The sequence below is a fragment of the Brachyistius frenatus genome, unplaced genomic scaffold (assembly GCF_029030835.1).
Source record: "Brachyistius frenatus isolate BFR_SWC_R1_liver_20210118 unplaced genomic scaffold, ASM2903083v1 Contig_17, whole genome shotgun sequence".
NCBI classification, from domain to species: Eukaryota; Metazoa; Chordata; class Actinopteri; family Embiotocidae; genus Brachyistius; species Brachyistius frenatus.
Genome location: NW_027210616.1, coordinates 4711012 through 4734170, shown reverse-complemented (window position 1 = coordinate 4734170; position 23159 = coordinate 4711012). Strand labels below are relative to the sequence as shown.

The following is a 23159-nucleotide window of genomic DNA, read 5'->3' as shown; positions in this document are numbered from 1 at the left end:
CCTTCCTTCTTAAAACAGCTCTATTCCTCTCTTGCTGGTTGACAGGTTAGTTATAGAGTCTACATTCCTAAGACCCTGCTATGCACAGATCACCTGTCAGCGCCTGCAGGAGGTTGTATTTTAACACTGACTTAAAATACGAAGCTGCTCCACTGAAGTTGACCGTTTTATCCGGACCCATCATTACTATGAGTACGAGTTATTGTGATCATGCCTCCAGCAAAAAGCCCTTGGACCGATTTCCTTTTTTCAGTCTCCGGGCCATCAGTTCAATATTGATATAGCAGTAGGCATTGTTAACCTTCACAATTATTCTCTTTGGCTTTGCAGGGCCCTGGGGACCCAGCTATTTTTAAAATGCCAGTAATTCTGGGCAGCTATTGTTTAACTAACAACCTATTGATTTGTGTCAGCTTTAGTGGCAGAGCTACAGCGAGGAGGCAGTGTGTTTTTGTTTTCACAAACACATTATTCACAATATTTTAGAGAGTGTGTGAGAGCTAACTCCATCTTTGCCCAGGTTAACTCTTTTTTCTCTCAATCTATAATTTTTGCAATCTGGCACATGTAGTATTTCTGTGGTATCAAATCTGTGCTGAAAAGGCATGAGCTGCAATAAAGGGCGAATGGAGGGAAAACATGCAAATGTACTTTTTAAAGCCAGGCACTTGTCTGACCTGCTTTGTGTTGTTCTCAGATAACTCATCAATGGATGGTAATTTTCTTTCTGTGATTTCACAAAAAGAATCTTGTTATTACATGGTCTTGCCTGTGTTTCCCTCTTTGTCAGTTGTCTGCTACTTAAGTTTAGAGTGACTGCTTGACACTGCAAAGGAGTTTGCAGCTCACAGCTATATCATTGTTGCTACAGCTGCAATCAGCAATCTCAGATCTGCCTTTTAACAGCTGTGTTGAACCGACGACCCACAACATGTCCCATTAATATTTCACCACAAAAAAACATGATCTACCGAATTGCTGTCTGAACTCATCTTTGTGCTGTGAATCAGCTTGTCTTTTCACCAATGACGATAATACGATTTGAAGATAAGATAATAAGAGAAGGAGCAAATGATTGTTTATCAGTGATAAATAAGCTAATCGAACAAATAGAGCCACAAGCCGCTGACATTTCAATGCACGGAGCCTGCTGAGCCCATCGAACAACAGCCAAGGAAAACAATGGCTCGTACACTTCCCCTCGAAGGAAATGCCAAACATTATAGTGCTGTATAAATAGAAGGCTCTGACTTTGTAGAGTGAGATAGAGGACAGGAACCCCCTCCCAGGGGTCACACTGATGGCAAGGTCTCCCACCACTCCTCATCTCTCCACTCTCTCAGTCTTTATTGCTCTTTTTGTTTTGCTCTCCGAGCGTGTGATCTATTTCTGCCCTTATTTCTCTCGACCTCCTTGTAGTGTGTTTTCATCTCCTTTGATTCACGTCTTTATTCCCCCCCGCCCTCCCCGCCTCTCCCTTTCTTCCTGAAACCCGGTCGCCATGAATAACTGAACAGCCTAGTAACACATCACAAACACCTCCTGCTTTATTAATGGTAGCATTACACTACTACAGCTGAAGTCGCAAATGGCCCTTCTGGATGTATCATGTTGGGGGGAGTGTGCGGACTTTGACCCAAGGTGAACGCTGTACATTGAGCACGAAAGCTTGCATTCAAAAGCATTTGGTCAAGCAGCATTTTGTCATTGCTGACAGCGCGGTGCAGTTTGGTTTTAATGTAATGGTTGTGAGAAATTTCCCTTTGTAATCTGGATAAATGCAACCCCTATACATCTGGGCACATGTTGTCCTACAACGTGCAGCATGAGGCGTGGCAATAAGGCCTTTTACACCGAGGCATCCCGTATCGGATTGGAAAACGCATCTAGAGTTTAAAATATTAAATCATGGATTTAATTTTGTCATTTCACATCATTTTTTCTGCCTCTACCTCCACTGAGAAAGGGAGAGAGGAAGACAGAGTCATCCCCAAAATGAGGTTAGTCGCTCCGTCTCTATGTAATAGGGTTATGGATGATTCAGCCGAGACAACTCCAACAAGTCTTTCATCTGTACTATCGTTTGTATCAGGCGTATACATTTATTTCCCTCGTCTGGCAGGCTGCACAGACAGTGCGGGAGATTGAACTCTAGCTGCTGGTGTAGGCAGATTTAGGAATCAGCATGCACATAAGGTGGCCCGTGCGCACACACACACACACACACACACACACACACACACACACACACACACACACACACACACACACACACACACACACACACACACACACACACACACACACACACATTCTTCATCAAGGCATTCCCTGTTTGGCTCTTTGTCTTACTTTATCCCAGTCTTATCATCACACACTACCAGAATCTGTGGCTACAAGTGTATATAGGCTTTCCTCTTCTTGCTAACTTTAGGCTTTTATCTCGCGACATTACTGCTGTGAACAGCCCCATCTCCTGTCGTTTCAAGTTGACAAGTCCCTTGTAGTTTACAAACACAGAGTTGGCTATTTAAGGACATCTGCCAAACGAGCAGTCGGGATTGTTCATGCTTTTAAGACCTCTGCATTGACCTGGGCGTCACACTTCTTGAGAATCAATAACACCAGCATGGACGACGTCATTTACTAATACGGTTTGGCAAGCTATTGATGAAGTGGCTGGCACCTTACGGATCAGTTAGCTTGCTCATTTAGAGCACAAATACGATGCATTTAAAGTTGTCAGCTGTTTTTCGCAATGAGAAAACTTTTCAGCAACATATCGTCAATCTTCATACAGAGGGCTATTGTTTTATTGTCTTTCCAGCCTCATATGGGTGTACAGGGGCCGAGAATGCAATTTCCCGCTGAAAAGCTCCTCTTTTCGGAAGCTGAGAGTGCCGTTTATGTGGTGCGTAGATTGCTTTTTCACACGATGTGGAGTACATTTGCATATTTATAGAAAATTCCAGTAAAAGGTAAGCCATTAACTTGGCACCATGCTCTTGTGCACATATATACACAGAGAGAGACAGATGAAAATATTGAAAAATTGGAGCTGAATTGGTGTCAAGTGTCAGTCGAAGCAAGTTTGTTTTCTGAAAGGCAAGTCAATAGATTTTGCAAGTGTGGCGGTTTGGGCTTTTTCTGTGTCATCTTATTTTATGTCATGTAGGAAATTGTTTTGCTTCAAAACATGAGTTATAGTGAAGTTCTGTGGAGGTTAGTAAAATAAAAAATAAAAACTGAATTAATGTTCCAGCTTTTGCACAATGTTCAAGTTAAGCTGGCTTTGAAAATATTAGTCAGTGTTCTTTGTGTATGAGAGCAAACCAGATAGTCTTAAGAAGCTTCAGTAGCCAAACTGAGGCTCAGGAAGAGAATATAGTTCACAATTTTAAACCTTTTAAAATAAACGAGACAGAAAGCTGGAACAAGATATGGAGGCTGAATTGCTTAAATAAAAGAATTGATACTTTTATTTTTTCATGCCCTGGTCACTTTTAAACTACAGTGTATCCTAGTTCTGAAAGAATGCTACAGAAAAGAAAATACTTGATAAGGGGAATTACATGGTACTGTCCACTTGACCACAGTCTGTCTGAGAAGTCTGCTTACCAGGGTCAGCAGTTTCCAACCCAAACACACAAACAGCGTGCTTATTATTTATATTTTTGCTTTTGTTGACTGTTCGCGATACCTCTGTTCTACCTCTCTCTTCATCCTCTGCTCCCTCCAGTGTGCACAGCCGAGTCTAAATATCTAATAAGCTGTTCTGCCAACTTCTGATCCAGGGTTTGTTCTCACCTGGGCAAATGCACATGAATAATGGAAGCAGCATGAAGTGAGGCAGGGGCATGGTTTCAACAGTGTTGTGTTATGGCCTGATAAGGCTCCCCACCACAGCAAAAGAGCCTCAGAGAGCTGATGAGACGACGTCTGACAGTATTAACGTTATTACCCACAGGCTGCCAAGCTATAAGAGGCAGAGGTATTAAGTAGAGGGTAAAGGAGAGGAGGTGTGCTCTATTCACTGTCACAACTCTGTGAAAATCTAATTTCAGTCTGCTTTCATGTATGAATGTATTAAACCAATTAGCGAGGCTGGCTTGGCCCTGTGCTCGACAATAATTGATTGTTTATTTTATTTGCAGCGTCTTGCATCAGCAAATGTCCTTCACACAGTAGAGCCCTCATCAGCACTGATAACAGGCAGTGGAAATAATATAGGTTTACTATACTCTTTTCACAGGGCTATGAAAAAGAGCGTGGCTCTGTGCACTCATATACACATGCACCATTAATGACAAGCCAGGGAAGTCAATATTACTGACTGACACCTGCATGTGAACATATAGATAAAGCAAACACTGGTCGTGTGAAGAGGCAAACAGCAACTCATGTTCAGAAGTGTCACATGCTGACACTTGCTATCATATATGCACTAAGTATGAATAAGTGACCGAGAGCGACACACCAAGCAAACACATTATCCCAAATGTACCAGCACAGCTAATTATATTTAGAATTGGGGCACAGCAGCAGCATTCATAATCCCATTTATGTATATGTATGTGTACTGCTATATATACACACACACACACGCCTCAATAGGAATGTACACATACTTACCTCTCTCTGTGTTCATCATTTTAGACATGCTTGATAAACAAGAGTTTAATGGTATAAAAATTCCTCTTTTTTTTCTGACACTGTAAATAATTTTATAACTTGCTTTCGAGATCCATTGCCACTATTCAGCATTTTCATATTTCATTCCTCCATCTTCACATTGTATTCACAGACCTGTCTATACATGTGTTTTATACAGGAAACAAAAGCCTAAAATTATCAGTATATCATTCCTACATAATTACAATTACAAATGATCAATTATGTCAGTGCCAACAACTTAATTTGGATGCTGTACATCAATAGCTAGACCGAAACGCCGACTTCAATACTGAACTGTGACTGTACCAACATCCTTTATACAGAATGTCTTGCACTGTTATGTAATAACAGGGGTTTCCATGAGATCAACTGAGGCGTAGTGAGGAAAACTGAGATAACTTGTCCCCAGAGGCCTGACCCATGTTTTCTCCATCAAGTGCTGACACTGGTAACCAGGGAATGGGGAAGCTAACTGGTATAGTGAGTGCCAGCTCTGCCTGCTGCCTTTTTAATACTCTGTTGAAGTGGTGGAAGATTGCAGGCTGACCTTGAAGGCTGTCAGATGCTTGCAAGGCAATTGTAAAAAAATGTTTTCAAAAAGCTTCTCTTTTTTCATATATATATATATACAAAATGTCTATATACATTTTTTCCACTATATGGACTCTGCCAGGCTTTCTGAGAGAAAATAATTTGAAACAAATATTGAACATAATTTAGCTGTGGAATAAGTTTAAAGTGCAGTGTGTGGTTTGTAGGCTCTTTAATGAAGAAAATGTTAGTAAAAATCAACGATTCTACAGAAAAGACAAAGATGCAGGCGACATAATAACTTGAGATGTGACCTAGATTTATTCTGAAATTGGTTTTGTAATCGTCGCCATCTCCAGTGGAGCGGTGACAGGGTTAAGTTTAAGCCAGTCTGCTCAGCTACACTGAATGTGAAATGGAAACACCAACTTGGCTGCATTACTGTTTACATTCTATGAATAGGAATCGCATGTTTGATGAAACCAGTCTGCTCTGAGGTCTGCTGCAAGGAGAGAGAGAGAGAGAGAGAGAGAGAGAGAGAGACAGGCACGAAGAGAGAGAGGAAATATTGAGCGAGTGGAGGTTCGGAAGCAGAGTGAGAGTAGTGAGAGTAAAAGAAGAAGAGAGGAAAGTATGAAGGGAAAACTGTAAGAGTGACAATGGCAACCAAAGGAACATTAGCAAGGTTCTCACGTATTAAACATTCATTTTTATCCCATGGAGCAGCTGCATTGAGACACATGGCAATGTTAATGTGCTGCTTGATCCCGCTTATATAATCATATGTATAGTTTTGGTGTGTTCTGGTCAACTGGGCTCTTGTTTTTGGAGCTGCCCAATTTCCTTTTTCCAAAACCATAGCAGTGAAAAAAAATGGAGTCTCTTCGTGTCTGGCAAAACTCAGCAGGGCCTGGTCCTGACATGTGTCTTTTCTTGTGGGTATTTCTAACCCCAATTGCTAAAATTAATTGCCCTGCAAAATGTCAGCAATTGAATCCACTAATGCTACTGAATTCCACTGATTCCACTCAAACAATGTCTTGTTTCTTTTTGGTTCAAATGCTCAGCTGGTGATTAGGGTACATGCCATGGGAAGGGCTTCAGTTATGTTTGCTAACACTGCCACTAATGGAAGAGTTCATACAGCAGTGCCAGGTCAGGGTGTTTTTATTAGTCACTTTAATGTGTGCACCTTTGATTAATGCCTGTACCTCACCAAAATGTGTGAAGGCTTGTGATTTAGCGTCGCACAAACAGGCCAGTCATTCTCTGCACATGTGGGCCCCAGGCGTGACATTTGCTTACCCAATAAAGCAATGAATGAAAGCTCCTTGTTTTAGTGAGAAATGCACCATTAGACCCAGAGAGAGAAATCAAACCACCATATTGTTGCGTCATGTTTCAACAATTTCCCTGCTGCATAAAAATTTCAAGCTTCCATTTTCTGTTTTCCTCCAGGCAGTTTTTTTTTTTTTTTTTTTTTTTTTTTTTTAGTAATGTGCTACTGTTCAACAAGCAAGCAGAGAAAGCCTTTCATTTGTTATTAGCATCTTTAACCTTTCGCCTGGTTGGAGATATTTGTGAAATATGCTCTGCATAACAATTGGTTGACAACAGATTGAGGTCACAGACTGCAGGCTGGGCTTGTCAGCTCCGTAGCATGTGTCTTCATTCATTGGAGAATCAGCCTGATAGCAAACATCTATTATACTCGTGCACACTGAGGTTAAAGTATTAAAGCAACTGTTTAACCAAAACATTTTATGTTATCTCAAGTCAGTTAAATACCAGTGAAATTGAACACGCTGTAATGTCATGTCTGCCTCAAACCAGCGTGGGATCATGGGAGTTTTTGTCTTCATCATTAAACAACCACCATTGCTGATGAAAATCGATCTTCAGCTTAGCAGGTAGCGATGGCTGCTTTTTCTCCCTCCCCTCTTGCTGTCTCTCCCACCCGTGTCTAATGTTTAGTTATTCTTTAGCCTCCTTTACTGATATTGGTACGTGTAATACATGTAGTTTATATCCTGTGTTGGAGGGGAGAGGCTCAGTGAATTTTAAGTGTGGCTCCGTACCATGGACCTTATCGTTAGCTGGGGGCTGCATCCCATCATAGCAAGTAGAGGGGCTGAAATGGATAAATGAAACAGATCGTTACCTTGATTAAAATAACAGATTTCTTTTTGTTTAAAGATTGTTGAAAAGATTTGGGTTAGGTACTCAACCCCAAAAATTATGTAACGGGTATAGTCATTTTTCGGCATTTCCGTGTGAAAAACTTGAAACCCCAAATAAACTTTTAAGATAGCGCTGTTTATACAGTGTTTGGGTTTCTTTGGGACACATAAACAAGCAGCCAGTAGGTTTACCTTGGCATAAAGACTGAGAATGAGATTAAAATCTAACCCGTCTCTGTCCTCGCATTATTTAACACATTACATCTCATTTGTTTAATCCATACAAAAAAAGAAAAGAAAATCTGTATCAGATTTTTTTTTTTTTTAAAGCCTTTGTTCTTTGTGCTAAACTAAGATAGCTTCATAATTGAGTGACATGAGAATGGTGTGGCTCATTTCATCCAACTTTCAGCAAGAAAGTGACTAAATATACTTTCCAATCATTCTTTAAATAAAGTACTCCATCTGTCTATTTGTGTAAGATGAAACATCAAATTGCCCATGTTTGTGTGCTATGAAACCTTAACTTGACTGTTTTTCCCATCGGCTTTCTCCAGAAGAAAAAGTGTTTGAAAAAAGACCAGTTCTAGATCTGACTATTCCTTTAATCTTTGGAAGGTTTTACATTTTTTGAATGAATTCATTTTTAACATCAGTAGCAGTATTGGAAGACAGTATAAATGGTAAATAGCCTGACTGCCTATTGCTTCCATTAACTGTTTGTTTCAAAAGTAATGTGACATTTCTAACCCTCCCCTGCACACCAAAAAGCGCTTTGCTCCAAAAAACGAATTTCAGCTATGACAAGTTACATGGATAAACTTATCTGTTACCATGATGGTAGTACAAATGTGTTTTTTTTTTTCTTCCCCAGCATTAATGTTCCACTGAGACATAGCAGTGTAGCACTGACATAGCAATGTCTCAGTGTGTGTTTTCCACAGCCCCTGCAAAAAGGAAGACCGCCTAACCCCTGGTGGTGTTGTTTACTGTGGCCTTGCTTTATGGTGTCTTTAAACCTCAACCATGTGATTTTCTGCTTGTCTTCTTTTACTGATAAGCCTGTGACTGACTGCCTCCCGTGAGATTGATAGATTCAAGGTGCACTTACAGAAGAAAGAGTAGTGGGAGTGCAGATGAAGAGATTGTGTGGGGGTCTATGGGATGACAGGTGGTATAGACTGTCAGTCTGACAATAAAAAAAAAAAAAGGTGATTCAGTGCAGATTGTTGCAATGTTGAGATTGAGCCATTTGCCAAAAATGAAGACAGCTAACACTGGAATATTGACCAAGAATTTAATATGCATCTCAGTATGAAAATGTGCATGTATTTGGGTGCATCCTCAGCATGTGTTTGTTCGGGATACACATATGGATATGGATGTGTTAACAACTCGTTGTTATTACCCATACATTCTGCCTTACACTGAATCATAGTCTATCCTGAAAGTAATCTTTTATTTGGCTCTCCTCTGACGGAACAAGTCTGTTTGATAGATGTCTAAACATCTGTCTCTGGTTGCACCTTGCTTCATATCTTTTTAAGTGAAATGCTTTCAGTAAAAAAAAAAAAAAAGGCTTCATTGCTTGTGTCCAGTCAGTAAAAGCATATAATCTGTATTTTTAACAGGTAATGTTCAAAAGAAAAACATTTTTTTTGTGTGGATGGGATGGGATGGGAATGGATTAAATTACATTACATTTCATTGGACTGGATTAGATTACATTAGATTAGATTAGATTACATTTGATTAGATTAATTGGGTGTGATTCAATTAGACTAGATTACATTATATTATTTTACATTAGATTACATTGGATTAGATTAATTGGGCTGGATTTGATTAGGCTAGATTACATTATATTATTTTACATTACATTACATTGGATTGATTGGGCAGGATTAGATTAGATTAGATTAGATTAGATTAGATTAGAATATATTAGATTAGATCAGATCAGATCAGATCAGATCAGATCAGATCAGATTAGATTAGATTAGAAAATAATATATTACATTAGATTGATTGGGCTAGATTATATTACATTACATTAGTTTAGATTGATTGGGCTGGATTCGATTCAATTAGACTAGATTACATTATGTTACATTAGATTGAACAGAATTAGATCAGATTGTACTGTATTAGATTAGATTAGATTAGATTAGATTAGATTAGATTAGATTAGATTAGATTAGATTAGATTAGATTAGATTGGAGTAGATTACATTAGATTACATTGGATATTAATGATCACAGTGGGAAAAATGTGCCTAAAAAAGATATAACTAACAATTATCCATAAACACAAGAACTAGAGCGTTTGTGTTTTTCACAATACTCCTTTAAAACTTGAATATAATTGATGCAGTGGGAGCATACTTGCTGGCTTTAGAGGCCTAGGTGCCGGGATTTGTTTAGACTCTTACTCCTTTCATCCCAGCATTATCAAGTGTCCATTAAGCTCCTGTTTTGTCTCTGCAGCTGTGCGACTAGAATTCAGGGGGGAACAATTTGTTTTTTACTAGTAGATTGTTTGTACAAGGATAATTATCTTTGTTCCACAAATGTCATTTCTCTAGACGTGATGCATGCGTCAACACAGTGAGTTCATCCACATGCAACTTTACACCGAGGGGACTGTGACTGCACTTTTGAATAAACAGCCTCTTTTATTGTTTCAATGTTTGCCTGATTATGAACTGACACCAAGCGTGACATCAGTGTTTTCTATTTTGGGGCATTTCCCAAGGTCATATCTTCCATACTGTTGGTGGAGTTCAGCTACAATGCCACGTTTATTGGAACTAATTGAAGTTTAAATACAGTCATAGACAAACACAACTGCTTTGTGAATGTGTAAAGAATAAGCAGATACAAATTTATAGTCCGAGTGTATGTAATTGTGTACTAAAGAAGATTATCTATCTGGCTTCCTCAAACAAACTAATCAATCATCAATCATGTCCCTCTTGTTTTTTTTTCCATCTGCTTCACTAAAAGACCAAAAAAATTACTATGGTAATCAGCAAAACAATAGATTGGAGTAAGTGTCATACAGATATATGTCTATGTGTGTGTGTCTGTTTAGGTCTGTGTGAGACTGTGTTTGAATGCCTTTGATGTGTGTGCTTTTTTATTTTTTATTTTATTTTTTATTTTTTATTTCATACACCAGCTCAAGCTGTTCTCCTTCCAGATGGGACACTTCACCTTAACAAGAATGGCAGATAAATAGAGACAACGAGACAGAGAGAGTTTGTGCTTGTAAATGTGCTGCTCCGGCTGCGTGTACTTATGCTTTTGTGAATGTCTCGTTGTGTGTGTTGAGTGTGTGTCTGTCCATGCCAGCCTGTCTGCAGAACTAACGTGTTTACCATGAAGCTAACGATTCGGTCCCTAAGTGGCTTCCATCATAGCCGGCATTGTTTCCCCAGAGTGACATAGCTCAAGATTAATGGGCCTGTTGATAATGTGTTAAAGCTTAGTGTTAATTATTAACACCACACTTCGTTAAACACAGTCACATTAACATAAGCATCGGCAGCGCTGTTGAGCTCTGTCCTAGGGAATAAAGTGAGACTGCTGAATCGGTCAGCATTTGAATTGGGCAATTATTAAAAAAAAAAAAAAAATTAAAAATTAAAAAAAAAAGCAGCACAATGGCAATAGGCTCTCTTTTGATCCGATGGGCTTAATAATTGAGGATTTGGGTTTGTTTTCTTGTTATGACAGAGGTCTCTTGACAGGTGGTTTAATTTTGTGAGTAAGAAAAGAACTGTAAGATTTGTGGGACTTTTCTTTAGTCTTATTTGTCAAAATACAGATGAACAGCGAGGGATGCTTGTTACAGAATGAAGTGCAATAACAAATTATTGATTGACCTGGATTTTTTTGTTGGGTGATATTGTGTGTTGCTCTCAGGTTTACCAAACTGGCCTGAACCCACTTGTGTTCGAAGAAAGCTTAAAGAATGTGTGCCTTGTTTCCTGTTTGTTGATGTGTACCACTGACACAGCAGTCATATGTAGCTGATCGGTTGCTCACCCTAAATCTGTTGTCAGTCAGAGATAACTTCATTCCTTCTGAAATTTTTTTTATCTTTGTAAAATTTTTAACACCATTTTTTGTATAAAGTTTTAGTAGTAGAAAGTAGTAATGTTTTACGATATGTAAGAAACATTTTTCTTACCCACATCTGCCTTGCCAAAGTAATTACTTTGTTTGTTTGTTTTTCTAGGTAAGAAGTGAAATATCACTGAAAAATGGCTGCAGATTAAATCAAACGAAAATTACAGGCTAACGGTTAAGTATGGTGTAAAGGCTAGAGGTTTATATAGAACATTATGTCTCTTTAGTACACTGAGTCTACAAACAGAGAGCTCAGTGACCGTTTTTGACATCAACAGGCCCTGAAAGTTGCCTTTGACTCCCCACATCACCTTTCCCGGTATGCCATTTCTCTTGTTATTTTTCATTAGTCTGACGCTGGTTATCAACAATCTGATACAGTGGAGATAAATTATACCTATTGTTTGTGTGATGAAGCAGAACCCTGTGTTGGCTCTGTCAGTGGTAGCTTGCTGATTCTCTCTCTCTCTCTCTCTCTCTCTCTCTCTCTCTCTCTCTCTCTCTCTCTCTCTCTCTCTCTCTCTCTCTCTCTCTCTCTCAATACCAAACACAGCCAGGCAGTCTGATAACAACCACATAAAGCATCTGATAACTAGCAGCCAAGGTGAATATTGGAGGAGGATATTATGTGCATGTGCACACGCACTTTACTCACAGATTAACACCTAAAACATAGATTACAATACAGCATCAAACACACACACACACACACACACACACACACACACACACACACACACACACACACACACACACACACACACACACACACACACACACACACACACACACACACACACACACACACGTATCTACACACAAGCACAATGCCCTTTGCCTTTTATCAGCGTAATATCTGCATGATTGGCTGAGGGCAGTTATTTATTTCTTTTCCAGATAATTAATTTTGTAACAAAGCCGCTGCATACATATAACTACTTTCTTCACTCGAGTGCCTTTTCCCAAGTGCTATAACTGCTCAAAACTCGCTTTGAACACAGTTCAGTGTGAAGAAATTGTTTCTGGTGCAGCAGAAGAGAGGAGACTTTTAATAATGCAAATGAGGTTAAATCATTGAGCTCTGTCTCTGTCCTTATATGGGCCTGTTTTCTGTTGGTCCTTTGCTGCTTCCACAGATTATGGGTAGTTTGTATCTCTTAGTTTTGCTGAAAGGATGCTACCAAGTTTGGAAAGTGTCACAGCACAATAAAGTTATCACAAATGGGCAATGGAGGCCACAGGAAATCCATCACTCCCTAATAGGAGAAACAAAACGGATAAGAAGGACAATGCCGCACTTCAGCATAATGTTTTGACAATAAGCTGCAAATTTTAGTATCCATCCAGAGTCAGGCCTAACTAATTAAGGTCATAGCACCAACCCATTTTAGTTGCACAATGCACAACACATGCTGTCAGTAGAACTATGACATTAAGTCAGCAAAACAAGTAGTTGATTGACAGAAAATGAATTGGCAACTATTTAGATAATCAATTTCATGTTTCAGTAATTTTTCATTTTATGTTATTGTTTTAACATCTCAAATGTGCTTTTTTTGGTCATATATGATGATAAATTCTAGCTTTCAGACTGTTGGGCAGATAGAACAAGCTAAGAGAAATTGTGCATGCTATTTCTTTTTTCATATTTTATTGACTAAATGATTAACTGAGAAGGGAATTGGCAGATTACAACACACACAATGTAAGGAACCATCTCTGAGGCTTTTAAAAATATTTCCCTATGTTTGACATTAAAATATCTGTACTGACAAAAAGCCCACAAATTAATGTGATTAAAAAAACAACAACAAAAATGCCTGTTTGGAGTTGCTTGCTATCAAGTGATACGGGTTAAGTCTGGAATTCACATGGAGAGACAGGAGGATGTATGCTTCTTTATTGGATAAAATTACTGATGATTACCTATTTCATGCTCAGCACTTTTGCCCATCTTTACTTGTAAATCTTGGAAGTTACCTTTAAGATCTATCTAGAAAATGTCTGAATCATGTTAGTGTCCCTTGTATTTTCTGACCTTTCCTTACATGTGGTTTCTGTGTCTTAATTAGTTATAACTACTTAAACTGAGTCATCAGTAAATCCTGCGTGAGTGGCACAGAGGGAGACAAGGGCAGTCTTTCAGGAAAAACCTCGCTTAATGAAACTGTCACTGTCTGCGATCTGCGGTCGTCTGGTTTAATACTGCACTTTCACAGGGCCTGCTTTGTTTCTTTTAAAGAATAGGGAGCCACTGCAAACTGTGCACCTAGGCCACTGAATCAGCAGGGTGGGAGGTAGCGGGTGAGGTTTATTAGCGATTTCTCATGTCAGTGATTTTAAGGCCACCCAGGGCCTTCTCAGACAGCTTGATATGCAGGCTGCAAGGTGCCTGGTTTTGGAGGGCTTGGAGAAGCCGAGAGGAGGATCTGAAATCAATTTTCTCGTTTAGCTCAGCCACTGTTTTCACTGACCTGCGTGAAATTGCTGTTGGGATCATGCTTTAAAAGTTTAAATTTCCTTGGAGTCAAGTGTTTATTGCTTGATAAGTCAAGCTGATCTTTCCAGTGAGGGGTGTTACAGAAATGCAAAGGTCCTTTTCTACAAGTTTCTCTGTCCTTCTTTGCTGATGGACGTCTGTCTCTAATTTCCGTGCTATTATCTTCACTCTATTGATCTTTACTTCTTCCCTACCATTCGGCCAACCTCTATCTCATTCCTCTTCTCATATGGCTCTGCAAAAGGAATCCTGTATTAAAGGCTGCAACAAAGAGGTTGAGCAAGCTGAGCAGCTCTTTTATAACAGTACAAGAAAATGTGTGTGTTAGGGATGTTTCAGCTAAATCTGCACAGGCCAGTCCATCCTACCTGAGGCCAGTATCTCACAGCTCATTCAGTTAAAATCAGAAATGGGTGCAAACTGATGACTTACTTAACAGTAAATGCATATCTTCTCTTTTTTTCTCACAGGTAATTGGCCAGCTTACGTGGGATTTGATGTCACCTTTAGATTGGTTCAACTGAAGATGGAAACACTGGAGTCCGAGCTGACCTGCCCGATCTGTCTGGAGTTGTTTGAAGATCCCCTGCTCTTGCCCTGTGCCCACAGCTTGTGCTTTAACTGTGCCCACCGCATCCTGGTGTCTCACTGTTCCACTAGCAAACCCCTCGAATCCATCTCTGCCTTTCAGTGCCCCACTTGTCGTTACGTCATCACGCTGAATCACCGCGGCCTGGAGGGCCTTAAGCGCAATGTGACGCTGCAGAACATCATTGACCGCTTTCAAAAGGCCTCCCTTAGCGGCCCCAATTCCCCCACTGAGAGCCGGCGTCTGCAGCCGCAGCGGCCCTACACCGCCACCATTAGCGGAACAATAGCTGGAACGATTGGCGGTGGTGGTGGTGGTGGTGGTGGTGGTGGCACGAGTGGAGGCAGTGCCCGTGGCAGCCCAGCCACTTCAAGCCACTCCCACTCGCACGGCAACCACACCAATCACGCCAATCACGTCAACCACACCAACGCTAACCACAGCCCAGCTGTTGTGGCTAAAATGGATCCACGCATCAGCTGTCAGTTCTGCGAGCAGGATCCTCCTCGCGAGGCTGTCAAGACATGCGTCACCTGTGAGGTATCGTACTGTGACCGCTGCCTACGTGCAACACACCCGAACAAGAAGCCCTTCACCAGCCACCGCCTAGTGGAGCCGGTGCCGGACACCCACATCCGTGGCCTGACCTGCCTGGAGCACGAGAACGAGAAGGTCAACATGTACTGCTTGGTGGACGACCAGCTCATCTGTGCCCTCTGCAAGTTGGTGGGGCGTCACAGAGAGCACCAAGTGTCCTCGCTCACCGAACGCTTCGACAAGCTCAAGGTTGGTCCTTCATATCCTGTAGTTTACAAAGCATGCAATAAGGTCGTCACCAACAATTTCTGTGTGCTGCCCCTATTTTATTTTGCTGGTCGTCTGTTAGTGGAGAACGGTAAGTCACAACTTGCTACCAGTTTGATGGGGAAAAAAACAATGATTTACTGCTAAGTTTTGAAGCTATTCCCATCCTAACAAAGAGATTGTCATACATAGGCTGCATTCATGATGATGAATTTGTTTGCAGTTTGCTAAAAAAAAAAAATCTAAATCTTTAATCCATCCATTCCTGCCTTGGGAGTGTGCATTTCTGTTGACTCTGAACTTTCAGTACCACCAAAATTGCATCATACACACCAGGCATTGTTCCGCAAGAAGGAAAGAAAGACAGATCACAAACAGAGAGCGGGAGAGGGAGAGGGAGAGGGAGAGAGACAATTGGGATGGTGTGCTGGTGAGAAGGGCAGAGAGAGATGGAGACCAATAGGGAGGGCCGTCATTATAATAGTCGATGAGCTGGCATTCCCTGTGGCCACTGAGCTTTCAGGGGCTCTGTGTAAAGACCAGGATTGCTGAATCAGGGTGAAAAACAACAGAGGAAGGCACTAGCTGGAGCTAATTCCTACACTAAAGGCCTAAAGCAGTCGGCCGGCCGGCATCAGCTGGCCTAAAAACTTTTAGCATGAGTATGAGTTGCGCATATATTGTATTTTTGTCTGTCTTTTGTGTGTTTGTACTTCTAGCAGCATCCTTTAATTCTTTGTATTATGTACTTATTTAACTAAAATGTATTTTAGATGAAAAACCTCTATTACAAGACAGACCTGGCCAAAACAACATTAAAAAAAAGTTTCAATACAGCACAGATGCAATACAGAGCTGCATTCATGTTTATTGCAAGGACAATTTTACACAGACTGAAATATACATCCTTTAAGTATAAGTGAGGGATTAAAACATTAACATATTCAACCTGTTGTCTGCTTGAGATTGTTGAAAATGGTGGAAAATTAAAGACACTGTTCTTTCAATGACAGAGGCTACTTTGTATACTATATCATTATGATTATCTACTTTTTTTTAAAGTAAATCTACTTCAAGACATTATCATTTGTACAAATGAACTCTGATTGTAAATCTCTGCAGTCACGTAGATTAAGGACATTCCTTCGATGTTTTCAGTCCAGAGGGTGCACGGCTGTTTCCATGGTTTGATTTTGTCAAATGACTGGCATTGTGCATCACACAGAAAGAAATGAATACCTCAGCAGTGGAGAGAGGTATGTGTAGTTTTAGTAGGCAGATGTTCCATTACACAAAGAAAAAAAGGGATGTATTCTAATGGTCTCACATTTGGTCTTTATCACCCTACAGTACAAAGGAGTGGGTGTAAGAATATGTTAGCAACGTTTCAAGAGACATTGTTATCATCCCATGTGCAACAAAAATCCATCTCATCAAGGTGGTGTGGTGAGGTGAGCACAACAACACCTTAAAACATCCATTTTATTTCGGTAGAAATGAAATCTCACATCCTGTATATTTGCGCTACCAAAACTTTGGCTGCCACCTTCAGTTGTGCACCAACATGCCAGCAAAAAAAAATTCTTGCTCAGCACCTCTCGCTGACTTAACCCACATGGACGTGGGGTTTATTTTCACCAGTGCTGGCCACCTCGTTCTCTTCAGGCTGTAAGAGAGTTTACTGTAAGTACTTTGCTGACCCCCCACCCCCACCCTCTCCACTTCATGGCTGGCTGTGGTTCTTTTGAATGTTCTCTAGCAAAGGCTTTGAACTTTCTTGACTTTGAAATCCCAAATCTACTCCAAATCTAGGAGGAGTCCAACCCTATTCCAAGCCCCAGCTCAGCTCACCAGTGGCAGTAGCAGCTAACTTATAATCTCCTTCTCACTCATGGCAAGCAGAGGAGAGGAAGTCCTATATGTGCTCCGCTAATCATAGGATGTGGGTCAAAAAGTGGTGTGTGTCCTTCACTCTTTTTCCTCTTTATTTTCCTGACCAGGACTAATATTCATGGAACATTATTGGAGTTTTTAATTTTATGCAACTCGTGCTCTTATGACTGAAATGCCCCAGTCAGCCCTTAAAGCTGGTTAGTCAGTACCACTAAATAATTGCACTCAGTTGCCTGTTTGACCCCCATCACACTCTGTTTGATCTTTGACTCCTGGATTACCATTCACATTATTTCCTCTGTCTGCTGTGTACCCTGGGAGCGACACTGTCACTAAATGATTTTTCTCACATTAAGGAGAAAGGTAAGCTCCCCTCAGGCAAGAAAGGTGAATATTTCAGGAGCGAAAATGCCAACAAGTGCCAGCACTGTTAAAGACAGAATGTGGCACAGCTGAAACTGCAGGGAAGTGAGTTAATTCCCCAGGCAGCTGTTAAGCAGAGCTCTTTGCTCAGAAGCATAGAAATTGGTGTTGTATAATTGGCAGACCTCAGCAATAGTATTTCACTTTGATATGCTTAAAAGACTGCAGCTTAAAGGTACCCTTTAGATTTTTGTTTTCACACAATCGGATACACTGAAAGCACTCCTCACTAAGATACACTCAGTTGCAGAAGTGAATAACTCATCACCTGCTGCTTTGGAAGTGTCTATTGCAGGCTCACTGGCATTTTTGGCAGCCTCAATGGCTGAGACATGAAATCAAGAAACTAAAGGAACAGGATTTTTAGTCTTTCGTGCGTGACGTAACGCTGGAAGGTGGAAAAAGTGTAAATTGCTACACTGCAGTGAAACGTTTACCGCATCAGTCATGACCAGTCACGACCTAAGGGTAATGTTCATGTATAAATGCAAAGATCATAAAGCTACAGCACGTCAGATTCATGTCACCATCTACTGCACGTGTTACAGGACGTTTTGGAAATGCTCTTGTTCTTGCTGAGAGTTAGATGAGGAGGATTGCTCTCAGTACAGTAGGCCATCACGCCGAATCACCGCGGCCTGGAGGGCCTTAAGCGCAATGTGACGCTGCAGAACATCACTCTACAGTAAATATGTAGCTGGAGGCATGAGCCAGTTAGCTTAGTTTAGCGTGGAGACTTGTTTGTGGGCCCGGAGCAGTTGCCAGGCAACCACCAAGTAGTAGTCACTGGACCAAACGTTAAAAAAAAGGGCATGTTGCTGATTTGAATTAGTGAGCGATAGAGATGCTCGTAGGCAGACTTTGCTACGTGTTCCAGTTGTTATGCTGAGCTAAGATTAAATTTTATTAACATTAAAATAAAACTCTACCATGCACAATGACACACTGTATTGTTTTTGTAAAAAAACGAGGCTTTTATTTTCTTTTTATTATTGCATGTAGACGTGTTTCTTTTCATTTTTTGGAATCAAACTTTTATCCAGCAGCTACATGTTGGGTGTTCAGTGTAACACACTCAGGACATGGAGCTCCACAGACTGTCATGTGCACTCCGGTGAAAAGAGTCGCCACCGGTGATTATAGAAGCACTTAGACCTACAACGCAGACACAACCTGGATGTCTCACAGTGACAGTGAAGTCATAAATCAATGACAGCACAGACCCAGTTTTTAAAAGGCGAGGGACTGAGTGAAATTTAGTTCATCCTCCAGCCTCTTTCACGCAACCAGATGTGTTCATCAAGAGCAGTAATATTGTAGATCATAATATGGCTCCTGTCATTTAGAATGTCCACTTTTCATATATCGAGGGGGGTAGGACCTCACCCCACCCCCCACGGCCACTCCATGGTTAAAAAAAAAAAAAAAAAAAAAAAAGAGGCTGAGAAAAGAGGAAAAACAGCAAGGAGCCGACGGAGAAGAAACGGGGCAAAGACAGCAGGGAAATGGAGAAATGTGGATAAATGAGGATAAATGAATCACATCACAAGAATGAGTCTTCTTCGTCTTCTCAACTGCATTCCTGGCACTTCATTTACTGACTCTCAGGCTCTTGAGGATTTGAAGTGTGTGTGCTTTAGCATCGAGTACTAATGAGCTGACATGGCTGCAAAGCCTATGGCAGAGCTGACATTTATGACACTGAGGGCGACACCCGCAATAAGCGGCAGATAAACTTAAAGACTCCGGATCTGCAACTGTCGTGGCAACAATCACATGTGCACTAACCCTACTGCAGGGCGATTTCTTTTTTTGTGCCACTTGTGTGTGTCTGTCACTGAGGTCTTGACAGATCTTCAGGTCTCACACATAGTTGTGCAAGATGATAGTCAGTTATGTACATCTGAAGAATGAAGAAATATGCAAAACATTTCCAGGCGATTATTGCATTAATTCCTGTTTAGTAAGACGCACGTCATATCATGCTGACACCAACCTCCTCCCCCCCTTACACTTTCCTCTCCACCCTTTCTCCCCTTTCTCCCCTCTCTTCTTTCCCTTTAGTCCCTCCAGCCCTGCTTCTTTTCCTTTATCCCCACTGTTTTCTTCTTTCAAACCCCTCGCCCCTCATATCTTCTGCTTTCCCCCATCTAAGCTCCTTAAGCCACTGTATAACTTTTTTTTTTCCGTGCAATGGGTGCATCATGTCAGCTCCTGCTGCTGACTCCACTCCTGCTGTATTTACACCCCCTTTGCTTTGCTAAATCCAAAGGCGAGCTTGTGTGTGTGTGTGTGCATGAGTAGAAGCACGCAGTACAAATTCTTCTGCATTTTATCATATCTGCACTCGCAACCACATCAGTACTTTAGGACTCTCTTATCACACAGACAGAAGCAGGCAAATACACAAAATACACACTAATCTGATTGTATGCCAAACATGGACTCAAACGGTTTTAAGAGGAAATTAAAAGGCTGCAATGTAAAGTACTCAAACTGAATGTATGCACCCCAAATCTTTATTTCTCACACATTCACAAATATCTCTTTATTTTTCCCTCATACACACACTTTTGCCATCACTGTCTTCTCACACATATTTCTCTCATTTTCTGCTACGCCTACAGGCAGACAAACATCATCCCTCCCACCTGCTTTCTGTCACTCTCTTTCTCTCTCCTCCCTCTCCCTCATTTGGCCCCCGGCCAGGCTGTCTTGTTTTAGGTAACACCACTCCTGTCAGCCCTCGGTCGCCCACAAACCCACATACACAGCAGCAGCATGTTGAGAGGGAGAATCACAGCCCTCCAGTGTGTTTGTTCGAGTAAGGGTATATGATTGCTTTCAAATATGTTGCAGCATTTACAGGTGTCTGTGTGTGTGTGTGTGTGTGTGTGTGTGTGTGTGTGTGTGTGTGTGTGTGTGTGTGTGTGTGTGTGTGTGTGTGTGTGTGTGTGTGTGTGTGTGTGTGTGTGTGTGCACGCGCGTGCGCCTGCAAGCACATGTGGTTCAGCTGGTTCGCATGTGTGTCAAAGCAGATGCTGCAAGGAGGCCTGATTGAGAGCTGAGTGTAGGATGCCATTAGAAATCATGGCTCTATCTGGAGAACAGTGTGAGCTGGAGCTCACTTGGTCATGCTGATGAAATCACGAAGGATGTAGTAGAAAGCTTTTAGTGTCTCTGCGTGCCTCTTCTCTGCCTACGTGCACTACCGTGCCTATCAGGAAGTATGCATCAATGTGTGTCTTATACTTCACTATGCACATAAGCACGTGCTGTCAATGCATCATGCATGTGTTGTGAAAGTATGTCACGCCAGCGCATCATAAAATTGTGTGGGTTATGAAAGAAAAAAAAAAAGCTATCAAATGACTTGTAGCCACTGCATCATGCATATGCACAACTTATGCTGAGAGAAAGTGGGATGCTTTTAAGAGCTTCGGTGTCAGCAGTGATAAAATACATCGCACAGAGGGAAATAACCGACATTGCTCATCTCTGAGGTTTATGTTTATGCTTGAAAGCATGTACAAATTTATCCATTCAATTTATTCATTATGAATTGATGCCTCTTCTCACTTCGCTACCGTTGAGTGAGAGCAGGGTTTACTTGCTCACTTTTTTCAGTTCAGGCAGCTATAGATGGATACCGACTGTCACTTCTATATAAATGGTTCATATGATTTACTGAACTGAATCAACAACACCTCATTCAAAGGACATTATTTGTTTAAATCTGCGATTGTTTTTGTCTGTTATTCAAGTTGTGTAATTCAATTTGTAATGTTGAAAATTCAGTATAGCTACATAAAAACTACCTGTTAAGTCTGCAATTCAATTGTGTTTTCTCTGTAACTTACACAGTATACGTTACTTATTCAGTAACATTTATTGTAAATAATTTTCTCCTATGAAATACTGTATGTGATACGTGTATTGGTCTGCAAGCCTTACAGAATTTCCTGATCTTGGGAGTTTTAGTGTCCTGTGGGCTAAATATTGTTTAAGGGTATTGTTCACACTCTTAAGGATAAAATTTCAGAGCAAATCCTGCTTTAAATGAAAATGGTCCACTTCAAAAACACTGAATATCAGCACAAAATATTTGGAGCCATACTCTGCTTCTTTTTCATCTGCTTTTTTGCCACCTCTTTTTTTTTTTTGCCTGTTACAAAGCTTAAAATTGGAATTCAAGCACTTGAAGGCTTGTGTGTATTTTAGGGTAAAGCTGTAAGAAGCTGACAGCATTGCAAAGCTTAGCTGAGCCTCTGACACTTTTGACACTCAAAGAAAATCATTTTAACTAAGCAGCTGATAAATACAACTTTTTGGATCTCTGCGGTTACTGAGACAGAATTCATCCATGCGAGAATTAGTTTTTTGCATGCTGTGTGTCTTCTTAAAAAGTTTGACCTTTTGTTACAGTAACCCTGCATGCATATATATAACATTGTTTGTTGTGTTGCATGTCAGATCATAAACGCATTAGTATTAATGTATTATAGTCACATGGCTGGCAGCAACACACCTCTTCATAAGAGGATTTACACTTTAATCAACAGTGGAAAGTCATCTGGCTATGCTGATGTTATTTTCCACCAGCTTCCAAGCATTTCCACTCCAATCTTTCGTATCGTGTCACATCATTTGCCTGCGATATCTGATGAGTAAGCACTTCTTGGTAGTAATCTGCAACAATCCATGGCACAGATCGCGTTCATGTGAAGGAAAGGGAGGGGCTCTGTTGGAGGAAACTGATGACACATGCAGTCTGTGAACACTATTGTGAGACATGATTTAGAAATTACATTTTACTGTCTCGGAGATTTGTAAAATTGCAAAAGCTTGATGACATTGACTAATTTCAATCATTCAAGAGCTTTTTCACTCAGATTATTGAATCACAAGTGCCTGGATGTTCTACAATCTATTTTGGCTTCGGGACAATGGACAGGACAACAAAGCATAACAGGAATATTTTCACTGAATCTGGAATGTCAGCATCCATCTTCTACATTTCTTCCCCCCATACTCATAAACAGAAGTGTGGTGTTTGTTTATACACACGTACACACACGGAGGCACACTGAGTCACTGTCTGTTTTGGCTTTTGTGCGGACACTTCCTTTTTGTGTGTGCTGTCTGCGTGATGAATTCCGCGTGCTGTTGTGAGGCTGCCAGGCAGGAACAAGGTGTCGCCATTGGGTAGATACTTAGTTTGAACTAATGACACCAGTGTGAGATGAACAGCACGTCTTCACTGGCCCGAAGACAACAAGGACTTCTAATTCATCCCCAGACTTAAAATAGCCCAGTGGTTAGTATTCTCTGAGGTGCAATCACTGAATCAACTCTTCTAATCTGAATGTTGAAGACGGAATTTCATGCAATTTTACAGAAAGCTTTGCCTATAAGTTTTTTTTTTTTTTTT

General features: G+C 40.8%; 1 protein-coding gene across 4 annotated transcripts in view; it reads left to right on the top strand.

Annotated features, from left to right (window-relative positions):
* The window catches only part of mid2 (midline 2), a 152225-nt gene that overhangs the window by 65347 nt on the left and 63719 nt on the right, over positions 1-23159 (top strand). For all 4 annotated transcript variants that reach the window (XM_069694502.1, XM_069694503.1, XM_069694501.1 and 1 more), the window contains one exon: positions 14490-15394. In XM_069694502.1, the coding sequence (XP_069550603.1) occupies positions 14546-15394 (849 nt within the window). In that variant the 5' untranslated portion in view covers positions 14490-14545. The remainder of the gene's footprint in view (positions 1-14489; positions 15395-23159) is intronic.